Source organism: Poecilia reticulata, chromosome 2 (assembly GCF_904066995.2).
Source record: "Poecilia reticulata chromosome 2, P_reticulata-male-v2, whole genome shotgun sequence".
Classification (NCBI taxonomy): Eukaryota; Metazoa; Chordata; class Actinopteri; order Cyprinodontiformes; family Poeciliidae; genus Poecilia; species Poecilia reticulata.
This window is the reverse complement of record NC_088831.1, coordinates 27,033,385-27,045,333: the sequence shown is the minus strand read 5'-3', so window position 1 is coordinate 27,045,333 and position 11,949 is coordinate 27,033,385. Positions and strand designations below refer to the sequence as shown.

At 39.9% G+C, this 11,949-nt stretch overlaps 1 protein-coding gene and 1 long non-coding RNA gene across 2 annotated transcripts; one reads left to right on the top strand and one right to left on the bottom strand.

Moving 5' to 3' along the window:
- The first annotated feature begins 292 nt into the window (after positions 1 to 292).
- On the top strand, positions 293 to 8,728 carry LOC103459903 (lanC-like protein 3). Its single transcript, XM_008401841.3, has 5 exons — positions 293 to 1,450; positions 3,295 to 3,418; positions 5,201 to 5,398; positions 5,469 to 5,676; positions 7,263 to 8,728. Exons 1-5 carry the CDS (start codon positions 917 to 919, stop codon positions 7,420 to 7,422), a joined length of 1,224 nt encoding a protein of 407 aa, XP_008400063.1. The 5' UTR covers positions 293 to 916; the 3' UTR covers positions 7,423 to 8,728.
- On the bottom strand, positions 8,581 to 11,803 carry LOC103459898 (uncharacterized). Its single transcript, XR_532826.3, has 2 exons — positions 10,886 to 11,803; positions 8,581 to 9,151 (listed from the first exon to the last, which is right to left on the bottom strand). It is a non-coding gene; the product is annotated as an uncharacterized LOC103459898 (long non-coding RNA).
- Between the last annotated feature and the right edge of the window lie 146 nt (positions 11,804 to 11,949).

Sequence of the window (11,949 nt, the reverse complement as noted above, 5' to 3'; positions counted from 1 at the left end):
TGTTCACATCTGAGCTGTGGATCTCTGTAGCTCACATCCATAATTCAATCCATTACTGGGGTAGGAAGTACACTGCTCAAAAAAATAAAGGGAACACTTAAACAACACAATATAACTCCAAGTAAATCAAACTTCTGTGAAATCAAACTGTCCACTTAGGAAGCAACACTTATTGACCCGACGAGGGTCCCCATTGTCAATCAGTGTTGCTTAGTGGACAGTTTGATTTCACAGAAGTTTGATTTACTTGGAGTTATATTGTGTTGTTTAAGCGTTCCCTTTATTTTTTTGAGCAGTATATATTCTCTTCCAGAGAGACCCTGGTTCTTCTTGCTGTTCCTCTGATGAATGATTTCCTCTCCCATCACCGTAGATGGATTTCTATGTCTTTCCAAATATCCGGAGGCGCTTCATGTCCACTGATGCTGTTGCTGTTTGCTCACTAATGTTCTCAAACAAATCTATATGGCCCTCACTGAATAACTAGATTTATATCTCATTTAATTACTCACAGATGGACAGTCTGAAGGTAACTGGCTGCACAGGATTTTATTTAGATGCACCAGAGTAAATGGGGAATAGAATTAAAATGCAGCAAACATGTGAAAAAACAGAACACGTTAAAAAAAAAAAACACACACACATTTTCCTTCCAGAATATTCCAAAGTATCAGTAATAAACATGATGTAAACCATCTCCTCCACCTGTGTGTTGGTGGAGCTCTTGGAGGCGGACTGCCTTACACGTCCCATCATCCATCCATCACTGCTCCCATCCAATCAGCTGCGGCCTGATGGGACCTGCTGGAGAAGTGAAACTGTTTTTCTTCTCTCATCCTTGGATACCTTGAGAAGGGAGCGCACATCTGCCTGTTTGCCGTGGCCGTGCCGCTTCTGGTACCCCGACCTGGGCCTGATGGAGAACACCCGCTGCTTCGCGAACCGCTTCTCCGACTACAGAGGCGCGCTGCTGCCGGGCCAGAGCGCCGAGACCGTCCTCCCGGCGGTCGTTGCCAAAATTGACAAAATCCTAAAAAAGATCCCGGTCGACATCAGCGACTGCGATGGAGGGCTGTACGACGGGCCGGCCGGAGTCGCTTACATGCTGTACCACGCCAGCGAGTGTCCGCTGTTCTCCGAGCAGCGGGACGTCTACCTGAAGACGGCCAAGCAGATCATCGACGTGTCGGTGAGGTACGCGGACGCGGAGCCTGACCAAAACATGCGAGCCGCCTTCCTGCTCGGCGGGGCGGGCATCTACGCCGTGGCCGCGATGATATACAAGTCCCTGGGCTTGGCGGATTTCGTAAAGCCGCTGACCAAGTTTCGGAACCTGTGGGAGGTGTGTGCGCCCATCAGTTTCCTGGAGTGCGGCTCGGACGAGCTGTTCGTGGGGAGGGCGGGCTACCTGTGCGCCGCTCTGGTCCTGAAGCAGAAGCTGGGCATTGAGGTGAGGCAGACACCGCGATTTTCACCAAGCAGTCCTGATGATAAACTTCATAATAAGCCTCATTTCACCCTGACTGACCACTAATGTCACAGAGAGACCTGGAAACATAAACAACCTCAGCTTTAATTTTATTAATTTAATTAATTTACGGTAGGAATTATATCTACGGTAGGAATTATATTTTTAAATGAGAAATAATTTCCTTCAAGCTGAAGTAGAACAATAGAAAACTGTCTAATGAATTGAAAGTGTGGTGTTTTGTAAATATAGCAATATGGATGTTAATACAAAGCTTCAGTTAGTGATGTTATTCATTTTCTGACAAACAACAAGTGATCCCTTGGATAAAGACCAAATTCCCTGAAATTTGTTGCCCAATTCGTCATTTGGGACAAGAACATTTTACATTATTAATATTTGCAGCACATTAGTGATACAACATTTCATAAGCTTATATTAAAATCAACCCTGTCATTTCTCTTGCTTCTGGATGTCAAAGGTCAGCTTTAAGTTGGATGCCGACCACACATCTGAGTGGCGACATGATTTATGTCATTTATGTCACGTGATTCAGTTTGCCACGCTTTCAAACTAAGGTAATTGTAAAATGATTTTAATTTATCCTCTTCAAAATTACCTGATGAGGCGATACAGACAAATTCAACCCAATGGTCATAATCTGAGATTGAAGAAAAAGGAGTGTCAGTGCTGTAAAACACAATTTTCCAGACACCGCAAAAATGTGTAGAGATCCAAATGGAAGTGCTAAATTGTGCAAAAAGTGCATTTTGCATAATAGGTCGATTCCCTTTAAATGTTATATTTCCCTTTGGGATCAGTAACATATTTTTGAATTGAATAAAATTTAAATGTGAAACGTGAAGACGAAAGAAGAAACTGATAAATCTTTTACAACATTGCGCTACATTTGTTTAGTTGTCCTGAGTTATTATGGAGCTGTGCAGGTGGAAAATGTGACAAAAACTCTCTTGTGGCTGAAGAGTGAGCTAAATGGTCTCAAGTGACATACATGGCATTTGTTGCTGACATAACATACCTGATGTTATTAGTGACCTCACAAGATGGTCACCTTATCTGTGAACTCTGCTTTATTCAATTAATGTAATATTTGTAAATGATGCCGCATTCTAGAGTAAAATAAAGCTGTAATTAATCGCTGTCATACAATCTGGGGACCGTTATAGGTGCGGTTTCTTGGTTGTGATTTTCAGTTTTTAAACAAGAAAATTAGTACAACCAAAATACCCAAGTTTAAGCTCAAAGATGAGTCCATAAAGCACTTTGTGACATCAGTGTATCTGCATTTGTTTCATTTATAGAATGACTGGATGCTCTGCATTAGCATAAAACAGACAGCAGGTCATAATAGCCAGTTGTTGATTTTTTTGTGTGACATTTTCGCATCATCACACCAAAGTTCCCAACAAGAGAAAAGCAAACGTGTGAACAGAGAGACGAGGAAGAGGCCGTGTCACCTCTTTCGCTCCCCCTCCAGCCTGACTCGACAGGACACAGTATAGCTTTGACATCCTTGACAGTTTGCTACCTCAGGTGACCTCAGACTCTCTTCTGTTTCTGGTCTTACCAGGAAACTGTGAGTCAGTAATGGCACATCTCTCCCAGACCAATTTCACTGCAGTTTGTTTTATTAATCACTCAATAACTGTGCCTCAGAAAATCACATTGCATTCTGTGGTTTGCTAGCAGAAGAAAAAAAACTAAATATTTCTAGACTTTTTATAGATTTTGACTGCATATTAATCCAGTAAATTATCAAAGATGTCTTGGTTATGCAGATAACGCGAGTGTATTTCATTTTACAGATTCTGAGCAAAGATCAGATCAAATCTATTTGCCGAGCCATCATCGAGTCGGGAAAACAATACGCCAGGAGGAAGAGGAAGCCTTTCCCTCTGATGTATTCATACTACGGAACAGAATATCTTGGTAAGAATATCTTGAACAGCGCTGTGCAAAAGTCTCAAATCATCCCTCATTTCTTTATATGGTTCCTCCAAAGTCATCAGGGTTTCTTGGAGTTTTATAGTTTTTAGAAAGACCCTCAGATGATCTACTTATCAGGATCACTATAGGAACAGTAAAACCTTTGCACAGTCCTAATTGTTTAATCAATTGGGACTGTGTGAAGGTTTGCGCAGTCCTGATTACTGATTTCTCAACCAGTGTTTGGTTTTACTGGTGTGGTTCGGGTCATTGTAAGCTGCAGGGTCCAGTTCTGGTACAGTTTTTTTTTTCATACACAGTCTCCTCAAGCAATGGCAGATTATATGATGGTGAATGCATCACCAAACCATGATTATTCTATGCTCCATAGCTTGAAACAACATGTCGTCTGGTCTGGTGTCCAAATAATAACTTTTTTTGATTCATCTATCAAAAAAAAACAACATTTTTCTAGAAGTCTGGTTCTTTTTCTACATTGGTCTGATCAACAAATGAAGTTAAAATTGGTATCAAATATTCAAACGTGTCATAAAAAGGGTGTCCTAATTTTTTCACACATGTCTGTGTCTCTCTCTGGCTCCAGAGCCGTTGTGCTAACATGTACGAAGCTAACTGTGCTTTTCTTGACTGCATCGGATGAAGGGAAGCATCAGGGCTGGAGATCCTCAGTAACTTTCAGACCAGCACAGAGTTCATAGTAAGCATAGCCCTGCTGATCACCTCTGCATGGTTTCAGCGCCGATGGGAGATAACGGAGTTAAAAAAAAAAAAAAGAAAAAAGTTGACTCCCTTAGAGAGTTTAATTAATGAAGACACTTTTAAAGATCTGCATGAGTTAAACTTTGCCTGCCTTAAAACATTTGCTCACTGTTTGCTGTGAAGTCTCAGATATGAAAGAAGGTTGTAGAGTTGAGGCCGCCCTGCATGCATTTAGTGGTATTGATGAGTTTGGGATTCACATGAATTAGCTCCTCTTCTCACCAGTCTGTTCTGATTTAGCAGAACAGACCGGTGTTTTGGGTCAGAGGGTTGTTTGTAGGTCAGCAATATTTGATTTTTATACGTAACACTGTTGATTAAAGAAAAAAGATTAGTAAGGAAAAGTATGGCTGATCGACACTGAAAATAAACTCTATTACAGCTATATAACTTTGGTAAATTATATGTGTGTATTTGCTGAGCAATGTGGTAAATTTGCCCATTAAACTGCTTTTGAGACCAGTTGGAGTCACAATGAAAATGTTTTTGTTAGACAAGACAGAGCACTTGCTGCATGTTTCCTCCTTCTGTCTTCACCGTCTTTCCTGTCAAATCACTGTAAAAAAAAAAAAAGCTAATTTTTGAGAAAAAAAAAATCCACCACCATATTTATAAAAAATTCTGGCCATAATTGTATAATTGATTTTGAATACAAACACTTGAAATATCAAACAAATACACGTTGTCTACTGAAGCTGTTGTGTTAAGTACTCTCCCTTTCCGAATGGACCATTTCAGTACTCTGGTGCTTTTCACCTTCAGTCAGTTTGTATGTGCTACCTCCTGTTTTTGATGTCAAAGCCAGACGTGTTTCACTATTCAAAGTTCTTAGTTTGCAGCCAGGCAGAGCAAGGTCAGTGAACCACAAGAGGCAAAGGAAGCCTCCATGCAGTCTGCGTCTTTCAGGGTCGTGCCTGTTTGTTTGCCTGGCATGGTGTCGGCCTGCATGGCTGGTTTTGTTCGCTGGGTGTTTTTTGACCTGCTCCTCGCCCTGCGTCCTGTCAGGTGCGGCCCACGGCCTCTCTTCGGTGCTACAGATGCTGCTCAGCTACCAGGATGTCCTCAGCAGGGCGGAGAAGGACCTGGTGTGGCAGAGCGTCGACTTCCTCATGACTCAGGAGCAGAACTGCAACTGGCCGGCAGAGCTGGGAGCAATCATAGAGAGGGAAAACGAGCTGGTGCACTGGTGCCACGGCGCCCCAGGTACAACCACGGCTACTGACGCCCAGTATCACGTTCCCAGTTACTATAATGTTTCCATTTCATTCTGCAGGCGTGGCGTATCTTTTCGCAAAAGCCTATCTGATCAATAAAAAGCCGCAGTACCTGGACACGTGTATCCGCAGTGGGGAGCTCGTCTGGCAGAAAGGCCTGCTGAAGAAAGGACCTGGCATTTGTCACGGGGTTGCAGGCAGCGCTTATGTCTTCCTCCTGCTTTATCGCCTCACAGGCAATTCCAAATACCTCTACCGTGCCCAAAGGCAAGCAATCATTTCTCCTCTTTCCCACCGGTGTGAAGTCTACAGGCCGTCTTCAATATCAGAAATTCATGAGTCGAGTCCCAAGTTGTCAGTAAAATTTATTTCCCCAATATGTTGGGAACTGATTGCACCACATATCAGCTCAGAGTATAAAATAGCTCAATTTTTTTTTCTCCCTGACTTTCGTTTTAGTTTTCACAATACAGATTGATGAGGTGAAGTTTTTAAAAACGCGTAATTATGTGTAAATCTCCAACGTACAGAAAATTACATATATCAGAACTCATACAACAAGCCAATGATGTGTTTTCTAAGGCAGATCGCTCTACAAACTACTGTTGTTGATTTTGAGCCTATAATCTGCTTTCTGATACTGAGAGGTTTTGTGAGGCTGTATAATGTCATCTGTGACAACATTTTAAGCCTAATTTTACTGGCCTATTTTTGCATTAAACTCAAAATGAATATTTGGTCTAGATCCCCTTTTTCTGTGCATGAAAAGGCTGTTGTGTCACACATGTTCATCATACTGGTGTCTAATTATAGGAGTAATCTCGTCATCTTAGTCAAATCAGTTTAAGAGGGAAGCTATAGAGATTCTTGAAATCTATGAAAGCATAACAGGAATGCTTAAATAGAAAAACTAATAAACAGATCTTTATAATGCATCAGATTTTTTATGTGTTCAGACAAGTTAAAGCTGCTTGCTATAAAGACAATAATGGGTCAGTGGTCGTTTATAAAAATGAGAATTAAATACATTTCCTTAGTAAATTTCAGCTTTTTGGCCAATTTAGCACACAGTGATGCCTGGAGATAAGCACAAGGACTTGATTTTAATGACCATGCCAAAACATTTCCTGTATTCCTTCATAAACTTGTTTTTTTCTTCAGCATCAGAGTCCTGGAGGTTATTGTGGTGGAGCATATTAATTATTAACCGATTCTAATTTTAAATTTGTCTGAGGTTGCCTGTGTTTGGTCCTCAGGTGATGGACAACTTGTCTGGTTCCTCTGTCAGAAAATATTACATTTAACAGAAGAACACTTCTGGATTCTGGCTTTAATATTTCACTCTGCAACACTCAGAGTTTACCAAATGTTTCTGTAGCCAAAGCCGTCAACATGGTTTTGCAAATCTCTTGAAATAGCTTTTTATATGTAGCCATACTGATATGTTTTGTGTTATTCCTGAAGAGTAGAAACCTTTTTGTAGGCCATCTGTTAAAACACACCAGCTGATTTGCACTAATAGGCAGCAGGATCACTTTCTAAATATAGACAGATTTCATTGATTTTCTTGGCTTTCTATGACTTTTTGCATCTCCTTTTATTCACGTGTACTTCCTCCACTTTTTACCCATAGTATTTAAACTAATTTGTCCCGTTTTCTTTTTTTTTTGCATGTGTGGACTACTTGGTATTCTGGTTTCATGTCAGTAGGATCATTTAGAATATATGTTTACTAAGAAACAAATGTTCTTGTGTTTGTTTTCCCTGGTAAAGTAAATCTGAAAGACACTTATTGTATATTACTCATCATTTCATCACCCATCTCTTTCTGTGTTCTTCTCTTCGTCCGACAGGTTTGCAGAGTTTATCTTCACCGAGGAGTTTAAGGCGGGCTCTCTCTCGGTCACCAGCGTCTACAGCCTGTTCGAGGGCCTTTCCGGGACCGTTTGCTTCCTGGTCGACCTTCTGCAACCAGACCAGTCAGAGTTCCCTCTGTTCAGCGTATTTGTGTGAACGGATCCAGCGTAGCGCTGTTTCCTGACCAGAACAGATGTTATAATTTTTTACAATAGATGGAGTAACATACACTGTAAAACCAGGACAGTATGTGAGAGGGTTTCAGTTGGAATAAAAAATCTGATGCAGTGGAAGAGAAAGTTTTTGTTTTGTGTGGACGTACACCTTGCAGGCTTTATCAGAATCACCAGTAACGTTTTCCGTTTCAGTTTAGTCAGCTAAAACAAGGGCTCACAGCCACTTAAACCTGAGATACGTATTTATAAGTCTCCTTTGGATTTCCCTTATCTACAGAGATAAGCATGTGCACCATCGACAGCCTAAAGTAAATGAAATCACAACTAAGTCATGCATACGCTCAAATATTAAAAACAAAAAAATAAAACATGAGTCACATAATGCCTTTGAAGTTTACACCAGCTAAGCATCACACAATGCAGTTAGTCTTTAGGGACACAATCTCTCAATTTGCTGTTGTCAAAACCTTAAATATTTAAAGAATAAAGAAGTGGTTCAATGACACCAAGCTTTCAGCGTTACTGATAAATGTTAGGGGTACAGCTGGTAAATGTTGAGATTAATATTTGTTCATTGTTGTAACAGTTTCCCTTTGTTCTGTTCCAGCTGTGTGGCTGCTGTTTTCGGTGTTTCCAGCTCTGTTAGCCACCGTGTTGAAACTGTAAGACGTTGTAATTTGTTTCACCCTGTGGAAAATGAAAACAATCTGATCTGGGCTGTAATTCTGTGATGAGAAAAGAACAAAAAGAAAAGTCTGGTTTTCTTCTTATTTTCCTTCATAGTGAATTTCAGAAGTGACTTTTTTCCAACTGTGTAACCGTAAATAATTGATGTCCTTTAATTGTCATAATGTGGCCTTACAAAAATCATTATCATTAAGTCTAAAAATACAAATGGAAGATGCTTTGGCCAGCATTTATTGTGTGAACAAGTGGATCACCTTATTTAAAAAAAAAAAAAAAAAAACGGCCTGTGAACAACAGCAAACCAAAGCAGTTTCTGACGCTACATGTGCCTGTCGCTCCATATCTCTAAGCTACATGAGTGAGTGAATGTTGTTGCAATTACAGTCCAAACTGTTCAAAACATCCACAGGATTATTGTTAAGTGTCCAGATCAGAAAATAAATGAACAAAATGAGACGGATGCTCTGCTTTATTCTGGCAACACATAATCTTGATCACAATGACATGCTGTATATGTGCTAAGGCGTATAAAAGCTGGGTTTTGTCGAAATACGTTTCTGTAATGTTCACTGAATAAAAATGTGAATGGCTCTTTAAAACTGATGTTTAATATGAATAATTTTGTTCATCTCAAGCAAGCTCATTGTTCCTTTCTTTTTTTAATTTTGGGTGAAGTAAAACCATATTATGCTCCATAATATATGCTCCACCAACACTTTTAAATATCTACCAGCATAATTTCTCCAGCTTGCAGGCTTCTTTACCTTATGTAAAAGTATTTATATTTTATATATATTAATAACAATTTCAGATAGACTAAAAATATATAACGTCCTCTTGTCTGGAGAATACTGAAGATGTAATATCTGTCTTGAGATGTTGGATCTTATCAGCCAAACAGCAGGTGAACATGCCGAAGACGTCAACATGATCAGCAATGTGTCTCCATGGGTCGGTCTGTTTAGTTTCCATGGTAACCATCGGTTGTACTGGATGACAGAATGGAAACAACCTTTATTGTCCTGCAGAAGGAAAATTCAGGGTTAGGTTGTGGGGTTTTCACAACATAAATGCTTGTTCAGCTATTAACAAATATTTCTGAGTGTATAGACATTTAGTAATCAAACATAAGGCATCATTTTATAACTAATACTGCCCGTCTCAAGCATCTGTAGACCTGGATGAGTCGCTCTGTAAAGATTTGACACCTAGAAGGCAGATTAATTAAAGTTGGAATCCATTATTTTCTCTGTTCTCTCTTCTGCTTCCCCAAGTCCACTTACAGCTTTAATTGGATAAAACCAAATGACTCCATGTTGTTCGTACATTGCATCTAAAAGTTAAAGGAAGCAGATCTCTGATAAAAATCAGTCCTCCCAGATGGCTGACACATGTTCAGATGTCCTGAATAATTCATAACATTCATTACTGTATTTACTGACCTAAATTTATTTCAATTAATTTTTTTTTTTTTATTGCAGTTCAATTTATATTTCTTGGTGCTATGTTTCATTAATATATTTTCTTATTCATCTTTTATAATTCATGCTACTATAGCTGCACTTGTGTAACCTGAATCTGTTTAGTGTTAAGCTGACCTCAGACTGCAGAGGAAATTAGATCAAACTGTCCTCAGAGACAGACAGCAAACCACACATAAAGGTTCAACTTTGAAATTATTTTTGTAGCTTTCTTATTTACCAAACTGGTTGAAGGAATTCTGTATGAGTTGCAAGACTGAGAATATATATATATAAAAAAGATTTGTTTTTTCCTTTAAATTTATCAGTACTAACAACTTCCACAGAGGGCCTAAGATATAAAGCTATTACTAATACATATTCACAGAGTCAGATCAATAAAAAGTTGACAAGGAGTTGAGTAAAGCAGGAGTCAAAGCATCAAGAACCACCAAACACAGAGAGGCCAAGGACATGATGAGACACTTAATGACGAAACTGAACAGGTAAATGTTTCCACCAGTCAGATGGTTTACTGACTACATAGTTTCAGTGTAGTTGATTGGCCAACAAAACTGGCCTGACCAGGGGCGATTCTAGGATCTGACCTTTAGGGGTGCTTAGCCCCCAGCAGGGCTAAGACCCATGAGAAGATATTCGCTGGTGTGGTTTTCTAAATCTAACTGCTTATTTACAAACATTCACAAACAAAATTAAGAGACATGTTGTCAGCAATTCATAGAATAAAAGAACAATGTTCATTTTACTCAAACATATAAAGAGTAAAATCAGAGAAACTTTCATTTTTTTCCAGAGCTGTATCCATCCATCCATCCATCCATCCATCCATCCATTTTCTTGCACCCTTTTTCCCTCAGTGGGGTCGGGAGGGGTCCAGAGCTGTATATCAAATCAAAATCAAATCAAATTTTATTTGTATAGCACATTTCAGCAGCAAGGCATTTCAAAGTGCTTTACATAATTAAAATAAAAACAGCATGTGACATTAAATAAACAGTGAGAAAGAGATAAAAACAAGATAAAAACATTAAAACCCGCACCCCTTTAGGACTTCAGTTAAACGTCGTTTAACTGGGATTATATATACTCTGTTTGAAGCTGAATCTCAAGACTACATCATACCTGCCAACATCTGCTAACAGAGACAAGCAGCTGTGGAGTGACACAGTCCTAGTGGGGTCTGCTCCCCCGGAAATTAAAAATAAAATCTACTCAAAACTATGCATTTCCAGACATTTGAAGAACCGAACCAATCATAGCAAAAATGTTCTGTACCATATCAGCCTCAGGAGATGATTGAGGATGAAGAGTCGCTGATATCTGGTTCTAACGGGACTGCAGTTCCTCTCCTGATTAATTCTATCATACAGCAGCACACTGCGTCACGACGGACACATTTTTTTGTCGATCTGTTTACACCGTATCCTTCCTAACTAAAACTGTTCAGCTTATAATGCGCGTCTTTTCACTCACGTCTGTATTTTTGAAAGCGTTTTTGCTTCTAAGGACATGGAATCGGGTAGACGACGTTTTCAACGTGAGTGGATAGCCGCTCACCGCGCGGGTGGATAGCGTCTAGTGTCCGTCTCTAGGCAACCGTGACGTTCAGCGTCGGTGCGGTGCGTTCAGGGGGTCCTTTGGCTCCCGCCACTAGAATTTAGCTGACCTTAATATTTCCTGTGTTTTATTTTGGTCATTATTGTTAAACTTAGTGTTGATATGTGTATGATATCGGACAATTATGGATCGGTTCAATACATTTAACGGCTAAATATGGGACGACTCCGTATTTTACGGGATGGGTGGCAACTCGATTCAGGGGTGGTGAGACAGTTTTCGGGGCATATACATAATGTTTAGGGGCATAGACGTTATGTCTATGTTTAGGGCTGCTAAAGGACCCCTGAAACGGCTAGAAACGCCACTGGGCCTGACCAAATACCTCAGATAATCTTTGGCAAAAGCAGAGACACCAAGATCCAAAGATTCAGAAGAGCTGAAGGTCGTAATTAAAGAGATGCTGATGGGGTTCAGCATCAGCTGATCACGCCTTCATGCCTCATACTAATCAGAAAGTAAATATTTCTGCGACAAAACTGCTCTTTTACTGGTTTTATGTTTTTTTTTTTTATATAATCTGGGTTATTGGTTTTCACGCTCTGTAAGTCAGTATAGCTCTGAATAATGCGTCTACTACATCATCTTCACTATTTCAACCTAATTACCAAAATCAATTAATTTGCTCGAGTTGTTAAAAAGCAGACTACGTCGCTGCATGTCATCGCATCAACCTCGGTGTCACCCAGCGCCCCCTGCCGCAACTCTGTAGAATAGCCTTG

Coding starts and splice junctions, on each gene's coding strand:
- LOC103459903 (XM_008401841.3), top strand. CDS start 917: ATGGAGAACACCCGCTGCTTCGCGAACCGCTTCTCCGACTACAGAGGC. Junction 1,451..3,294: donor AGCAGAAGCTGGGCATTGAG/GTGAGGCAGACA, acceptor TTCATTTTACAG/ATTCTGAGCAAAGATCAGAT. Junction 5,399..5,468: donor CTGGTGCCACGGCGCCCCAG/GTACAACCACGG, acceptor TTCATTCTGCAG/GCGTGGCGTATCTTTTCGCA.